Source organism: Coregonus clupeaformis, chromosome 19 (genome assembly GCF_020615455.1).
Source record: "Coregonus clupeaformis isolate EN_2021a chromosome 19, ASM2061545v1, whole genome shotgun sequence".
NCBI classification, from domain to species: domain Eukaryota; kingdom Metazoa; phylum Chordata; class Actinopteri; order Salmoniformes; family Salmonidae; genus Coregonus; species Coregonus clupeaformis.
In genome coordinates, this window is record NC_059210.1 from 3,938,178 (window position 1) to 3,946,688 (window position 8,511).

The window sequence follows — 8,511 nt, forward strand, 5'->3', positions numbered from 1 at the left end:
TATAATGTGACTTGATGCTGGTTTTGCTTTAGCTTATGCTGGTCACCGGTGTCCAAAACACAGTGAAGGCTAGTCACCAGCAAAAACACAACAAAGGCTGGTCAACAGCAAAAACACAACGAAGGCTGGTCAGCAGTAAAAACACAACGATGGCTGGTCTGCCAGCATAACCAGCTAGACCATGCTGGTCAGACCAGCTTGACCAGCTAGACCACGCTGGTCAGACCAGCTTGACCAGCTTCCGACCAGCAGGGGCCCTCACACACTCACAGCTCACAACAAGTCAATGTGAACAAAGCAGACAGGACTCCCTAACCTATGGTTGATGAAGCCCAGACCACTCTGGCATTTACGTCCCCCTCATACGCCGCTTTACTTTTTTTTGGAGGCTGTTACTTCATTTTCCACTCCCTGCAGAAAACATTTCAAACCACCCGATGATTTACTGGTTTTCCAGTTTGACCAAAACACTCTCTGGCTCTCTCACATGGCTGCCTGTAACACTGTGCCATAGCTCAGAAACATGACAGGCAGCCTCTGCTAACAGTCACAAATTCTGCACATCATAGCGAAGGGCAAATGGCCACTTGTGTGGCGATGATAAAGGCATGAATCCCAGACTGTGTGAGGGCTTGTAGATGGATGGAATGTAGATGACCTCCCATGCTCTTTGATATCTTAACACCTCTTACGCTTATCAACTGACTACATTCTGTTCTGTAGACCATATACCACCCCCCACCCCGTCTCTCTCCCGTTATGAAGAGGGGAAAAGTCATTAAGCACAAATGGGGAGGAGTGACCAGCTCGTCATTTGCTATTGCTTAAGAGGCAAAGCTCAGAACCACAGACAGACAGAGAGAGAGCCAACAGAGGTCTGTGCAAGGGTCTGGGAATATCCGCTGCACTTTCACTCTATGGGATACAACAATGGCATACTGCTATTTGGGGGAACGCTGGCAAACATAATTTGGAAGTAGGTGTCTTTTGAGAGACCGTCAAGTATAATCTCCAGTTTTGTTGGGGTCACAACAGAATTGGCTGATGCATGGACCGGTAGCTTGACATTGGAATTGCCTTTCTGGGTTTCAATCAAGTCGTAAGTTATTCAATCATATAGTCATATTTCATGTTTTATTATTTTTATTTAATTTTTTATAGCAACAGACTTGACAGCGTCTATTGCTAAGTAATCATGAAAGATAAGGAATGGACTTTCCTGGACTTTCTTCCATGAGCCGCTCACTCCCCCCTCACTAAATCAGAAGTGAGTGTGGGGCAGCATCAGGGTGGGGACAGGGTGTTCATGATGGGGAACGTCATGCGTGGCGCTGTGGCCTTCATCCCCTCCGAGCGCTGCCAGCGTTTCCTGGTGGGCGACCTGAAGGAGATGCCTCTTGATCGGACACTAGACCTGAGCAATTTCCAGCTGCGTCGGCTTCCTGTGGCTGCCTGCCTGTTCAATGAGCTGGTCAAGCTCTACCTGAGTGGCAACAACCTGAACAGCCTACCTGCAGACCTGCAGGGCCTGAGGAAGCTGCAGCTCCTAGCTCTAGACTTCAACTGTTTCGAAGAGCTGCCTGCGGCGGTGTGTCAGCTACCCCAGCTTAACATCCTGTATCTGGGCAACAACAAGCTCTGGAGCCTCCCCCGGGAGCTTGGTGAGTTGAAAGAACTTAATACCCTGTGGTTGGAGACCAACTGTTTCACTGAGTTCCCCAGTGTGGTATGCGACCTCCCCAACCTCAAGACCCTCCATCTGGGGTACAACCAGATAAGCAAACTGCCCATGGAGCTCGGTGGGCTGGAGGAGCTGAGGAGTATCTGGCTAGCCGGGAACCAGCTGTGTGAGTTCCCGCCAGTGTTGCTTGCCATGCACTTTCTGGCCGTGATCGATGTGGACCGCAACAAAATCCGCCGCTTTCCCGGTCTCTCTCACTTGCAGGGGTTGAAACTGGTAATCTACGACCACAACCCCTGTGTGAACGCACCTGTGGTCGGGGAGGGGGTCAGGAGGGTTGGACGCTGGGCGGACAGCTCAGATGATGAAGAGGATGGTGAGGATGGGTCGAAAGTGTGTGAGACTCTGACTGAGGTGAAGGAACTTGCCTCAGAGCTTTCCTCAGAGGGAGAATTGAACTCACTACTTGAAAAGGGTTGTGGAAGCGTCTGACCTTCAGCCGTGGCTAGGCTGGAGAACAGGATGCCAGTCAAGTGGAGCACTTACAGGAGAGCGGCCATTTGTCTCGGCATGTTACACAAGCAGACAGGCCTGATGGTGTTGGGTTCCAAATATGGTCAGGCAAATAATATGGACCTAAACACAGATGACAAATAGTAAGCTGTTACGATTGGTTTTCCATCATGATGAAACATGGACCTCACAAAGAGCACCAGGAGAAATCTCACATGAAGTTTTCTACTTTTACATCACTGTTTGCAGACTAGAATGAAAATTGTAGATAGTTTTCAGTTTTTTTTAACAGGTGATTATCCGTGAAATTCTACCAGGTGTCCCTATTCATTAACTTTTGCTGGGGGTAGTATACTGTATGTATAGCGTTGGGAGTACACAGCAAATTCTCCCGTGTTAAATCAACACTGACTGTGTTAAATTTAACACTGGGCCAGTGTCTATACGGGTCCACACTTTTGAGTGTTAAATTAACACTGTGCTTAGTGCTGACACTGTTACACTTTGTCAGTGTTAAGGAATTAAAACGTTCAGTGTTATGCAATAACACCTTATATATTATTTTTACCCATTACACCAAGAGCTCAGTATCTCTTGACAAGGTCACACAGTTGGGTTAAGGACATTACAATAATGTTTACAAGTCTTTATTGTCACATGCTCTTATGTAAGCATTTGTAAAAACTTAAGAACTGGAAGCAGACATGCTCAAATTGTTATTAACATTACTATAGACCACTTAAACTGATACAACACTTCCACTCACAGGTGGCCAAAAATACCTAATTGAACGTCCCACTAAGCCACACCTCCAATATAATTTCCCAGTGCCTTGCCTTTTCAAGTGAACCGTATCGTTAACACCCATGACTGTATTTGTTAGTGACAGAGACATGGTTGTTAAATTCGTTCCTTTTCAGTCCTGTGGACTTCAAGTGAGTTCCTACTGTAGGCAAATGTTATCATTAAAATTAAACTGTTTATGACAATACATTACATATATCATAAGACCTTACTTTGATGGCCAAGTTTTACCCTAACACAGTGGTGTTAGGAACCTCCTGGTTTACAGGCCACATCAGGCCTGCAAGTCAAATTATGCTGGTTTGCTAAATTATGTGTAATTTCTATTGGAATCCAGACAGAGTTTGGACAGCCAACAGACTGAGATTTTTATTCACCTGCTACCTGCATTAATAATGACTATCAGGGTTAAGAACATTGATAAAAGAGACTACCTAAACCATTTTAACAGGAACAACCATTTCAGTAACGGGTGCAATAAATCTACACTGAACAAAAAATATAAACGCTACATTCAACAATTTCAAAGATCTTGCTGAGTTACAGTTCATATAAGGAAATCAGTCAATTGAAATCAATTCATTAGGCCCTAATCTATGGATTTCACATGACTGGGAATACAGATATGCATCTGTTGGTCACAGATACCTTAAAAAAAGGTAGGGGCATGGATCAGAAAACCAGTCAGTATCTGGTGTGACTACCATTTGACTCATGCAGCGCGACACATCTCCTTCGCATAGAGCTGATCAGGCTGTTGATTGTGGCCTGTGGAATGTTGTCCCACTCCTCTTCGATGGCTGTGCAAAGTTGCTGCATATTGGTGGGAACTGGAACACGCTGTCGTACACGACGATTCAGAGCATCCCAAACATGCTCAATGGGTGACCTGTCTGGTGAGTATGCAGGCTATGGAAGAACTGGGGCATTTTCAGCTTCCAGGAATTGTGTACAGATCCTTGCGACAAGGGGCCGTGCATTATCATGCTGAAACATGAGGTGATGGCGGCGGATGAATGGCACAGCAAAGGTCCTCAGGATCTCGTCACAGTATCCCTGTGCATTCATATTGCTATCGACAAAATGCAATTGTGTTCGTTGTCTGTAGCTTATGCCCATACCATAACCCCACCGCCACCATGGGGCACTCTGTTCACAACGTTGACATCAGCAAACCGCTCGCCCACAGGACGCCATACACGCCGTCTGCCATCTGCCTGGTACAGTTGAAACCAGGATTCATCTGTAAAGAGCACACATCTCCAGTGTGTCAGTGATCATCGAAAGTGAGCATTTGCCCACTGAAGTTGGTTAAGACGCCCAACTGCAGTCAGGTCAAGACCCTGGTGAGGACAACGAGCATGCAGATGAGCTTCCCTGAGACAGTTTCTGACAGTTTGTGCAGAAATTATTATGTTGTTCAAACCCACCGTGGCTGGTCTCAGATGATCAGCCACGGCTGGTCTCAGATGATCCCGCAGGTGACGAAGCCGGGTGTGGAGGTCCTGAGCTGGCGTGGTTATACATGGTCTGCGGTTGTGAAGCCGGTTCGACATACTGCCAAATTCTCTTAAACGACGTTGGAGGCGGCTTATGGTAGAGAAATCAACATTCATTTCTCTGGCAACAGCTCTTGTGGACATTCCTGCTGTCAGCATGCCAATTGCAATTTCGCAAACTTGAAACATCCGGGGCATTGTGTTGTGTGACAAAACTACACATTTTAGAGTGGCTTTTTATTGTCCCCAGCACAAGGTGCACCGGTGTAATGATCATGCTGTTTAATCAGCTTCTTGATATGCCACATCTGTCAGGTGGATGGATTATCTTGGCAAAGGAGAAATGTTCACTAACAGGGATGTAAACAAATTTGTGGACAAAATTTGAGAGAAATAAGCCTTTTGTGCATATGGAACATTTCAGGGATCTTTTATTTCAGCTCATGAATCATGGGACCAACACATGTTGCGTTTATATTTTTGTTCAATATAACTAACTGATTGGATTAATTTAGATTTTTTTAAATGTTATTTATCTTTATGTAGCATAAGATTAATGAATCAATCAATGTACATGCAAAAACACAGATATTAAAAACAATACTAAAAACTCTAACTGCAGTAGAGTATGCATGGTAATATGATAATGATGGGCGTGGTTTTGATGGGAATGTTTTACTCTCCACAGAGTAAAACTGACACAATCACACTCTCATACACAACACTTTTTATTAACACCACCACTGGGGGTTCTTTTACACCAATGAGTGTTACATTCACTCTTAGAAAAATTAACACTTGGTAACACTGGCCAATTTTCTGTGTAGATGTTATTTTCATGAAAGGATTGTATACAGATATTGTCGTCATAGGCTCTTACAGAGGCAGTGTTGAGACACTTCTTAGTTATCAGACATATAGACCTATTTCATTTTCCAAATTTCTCCAGAATATGAAATACTGTCTCTACCTGCCAAGGCTTATTTCAGCGACGTGATTAGATTAATATCTTTGATGTATGGTTAAAGTCAAGCTACATCTTTCATCCAGAATTATGCAAAATGTAGGTTATATGACAGATAGGGACATAGATTTGATTTAAAGGTGTTTAATGGCTTTTTAATATTATCACAGGAGCTTCTTATCTATTATAAAAACACAGCTGTATGAGACTAGTTAAAGAAATGACACACAGGTGGAATATTGTGCTACCTGAGAGCACACTCTAAAACCTAATGTGCTGTCATTACTCAAAACTTTTGAGGAAACCCAGTGCACTTAATGTATCTCAGTACAGTTACTTAAAGTGATTTTGTAGTCATTACTCAAACCGATAGAGTCACTGTGACCCTGTAGGCGGTCCAGATTAGGAGTTGTATCACCTTGAACATTTTGATAATGCCTCCACTAAGGCCATATTCCCACTACGAGATATGAAATGAGAGTCTGAGGAGCTGAGTGGCGAAAGAGCCCACTGTGCACAGACGTCAATTCAACGTCTATTCCACGTTGGTTCAATGTAATTTAGTTGAAATGACGTGGAAACAACGTTGATTCAACCAGTGTGTGCCCAGTGGGAGATTTCTACTTTTCAATTCACACTACATCCTTTGCTTAACTTTCGTTGTGGCTGGCAATGCAACATTCTTGGTCCGCAGCTCAAATTGACCATAAATATCACAGTAGCCGCTATAGCCACTAAACACAATTATTCAACAATGATAGAAACCTTTCTTCTAAAACACATTACACTATTGAATAATGCAAAAAATTCACAAGCATGTGCAGACACAATTGGGTTTATCTCGTCTGTAGGCTACACATAAAATTTTGCCTGGGCAAATTACAGAAACTCTAAATTTTAGCTTCAAGGCAAAAGCACAGAGTTGCTAACAGAATGTCTTCAAGTAATGTTAGCTTATCAAAAATGAACGATTAACCTTCTCATACGAATATAAAAGTACAGTAGGCCTACCTGAGGATAACACAGGCTTAGGAGATCATATAAGTTTTGTTCTATGAGATAATAGCAGTCAGTTGACATGACCTTTATGAATTATGAAGCCTTTATTTGCTTTGTGTTTTTTTTATAATATAAATTCTTCAAAATTCACAAAAAGTGTAGTTAGCTGATGAAGGTTATCTCATAGAATATAACGTATAAGATCTCCTAAGCCTGTGTTTACCACAGACCTTATTTTCTGCATTTATCCAAAACCCCTACAAAAACAACCATTACATTTTCCCCATAGGTGGAAAACATGTCTTCAAACCTTTCATTCAGCACCTGAAATGCACGTGATGTCAATGTCTGGAATCAACATCATTTCGCTTACTGGAATGTTTGTTTTATTCGCGTGGGCTATAGATTTTGAGTTTCTGTAATTTGCCCAGGCAAAAAAATATGAATATTTCAGCACATGTGCAGTTATAATGCACTGTCAAATTACTATACAGTCTGAGGCATATGTTCGATAAATCCAACATATGCACCACACAGAACGCACTGCAACTGCCTCTGCCTCGCAATACTGCAAGGCAAACGCCAGTGTTGCCAATTCCTCAGTAAGGTATATACAGTTCCACAGTAGCTATTGGCTGTCCTAAAAGTCGCTAAATGACGTCATCACCTAATTTGCATAATTGGCCATGTGCATGTACAGTGGGGAAAAAGCCACCAATTGTGCAAGTTCTCCCACTTAAAAAGACGAGAGGCCTGTAATTTTCATCATAGGTACACGTCAACTATGACAGACAAAATAAGGAAAAAAAATCCAGAAAATCACATTGTAGGATTTGTAATGGATTTATTTGCAAATTATGGTGGAAAATAAGTATTTGGTCAATAACAAAAGTTTCTCAATACTTTGTTATATACCCTTTGTTGGCAATGACACAGGTCAAACGTTTTCTGTAAGTCTTCACAAGGTTTTCACACACTGTTGCTGGTATTTTGGCCCATTCCTCCATGCAGATCTCCTCTAGAGCAGTGATGTTTGGGGCTGTCGCTGGGCAACACAGACTTTCAACTCCCTCCAAAGATTTTCTATGGGGGTTGAGATCTGGAGACTGGCTAGGCCACTCCAGGACCTTGAAATGCTTCTACGAAGCCACTCCTTCGTTGCCCGGGCGGTGTGTTTGGGATCATTGTCATGCTGAAAGACCCAGCCACGTTTCATCTTCAATGCCCTTGCTGATGGAAGGAGGTTTTCACTCAAAAATCTCACGATACATGGCCCCATTCATTCTTTCCTTTACACGGATCAGTCATCCTGGTCCCTTTGCAGAAAAACAGCCCCAAAGCATGATGTTTCCACCCCCATGCTTCACAGTAGGTATGGTGTTCTTTGGATGCAACTCAGCATTCTTTGTCCTCCAAACACGACCGAGTTGAGTTTTTACCAAAAGTTCTATTTTGGTTTCATCTGACCATATGACATTCTCCCAATCCTCTTCTGGATCATCCAAATGCACTCTAGCAAACTTCAGACGGGCCTGGACATGTACTGGCTTAAGCAGGGGGACACGTCTGGCACTGCAGGATTTGAGTCCCTGGCGGCGTAGTGTGTTACTGATGGTAGGCTTTGTTACTTTGGTCCCAGCTCTCTGCAGGTCATTCACTAGGTCCCCCTGTGTGGTTCTAGGATTTTTGCTCACCGTTCTTGTGATCATTTTGACCCCACGGGGTGAGATCTTGCATGGAGCCCCAGATCGAGGGAGATTATCAGTGGTATTGTATGTCTTCCATTTCCTAATAATTGCTCCCACAGTTGATTTCTTCAAAACAAGCTGCTTACCTATTGCAGATTCAGTCTTCCCAGCCTGGTGCAGGTCTACAATTTTGTTTCTGGTGTCCTTTGACAGCTCTTTGGTCTTGGCCATAGTGGAGTTTGGAGTGTGACTGTTTGAGGTTGTGGACAGGTGTCTTTTATACTGATAACAAGTACAAACAGGTGTCATTAATACAGGTAACGAGTGGAGGACAGAGGAGCCTCTTAAAGAAGAAGTTACAGG

The 8,511-nt window shown here is 43.3% G+C and overlaps 1 protein-coding gene across 1 annotated transcript; it reads left to right on the top strand.

The window, feature by feature from the left end:
• The first annotated feature begins 874 nt into the window (after positions 1–874).
• Positions 875–3,185, top strand: LOC121531714 (leucine-rich repeat-containing protein 10). The gene has a single exon (XM_041837113.2). The coding sequence runs from the start codon at positions 1,307–1,309 to the stop codon at positions 2,171–2,173; it is 867 nt and encodes a 288-aa protein (XP_041693047.2). The 5' UTR covers positions 875–1,306; the 3' UTR covers positions 2,174–3,185.
• The last annotated feature ends 5,326 nt before the right edge of the window (positions 3,186–8,511 follow it).

What these genes read in the sequence shown, in the direction of transcription:
- LOC121531714 (XM_041837113.2), top strand. Translation starts at nt 1,307, where the DNA reads ATGATGGGGAACGTCATGCGTGGCGCTGTGGCCTTCATCCCCTCCGAG.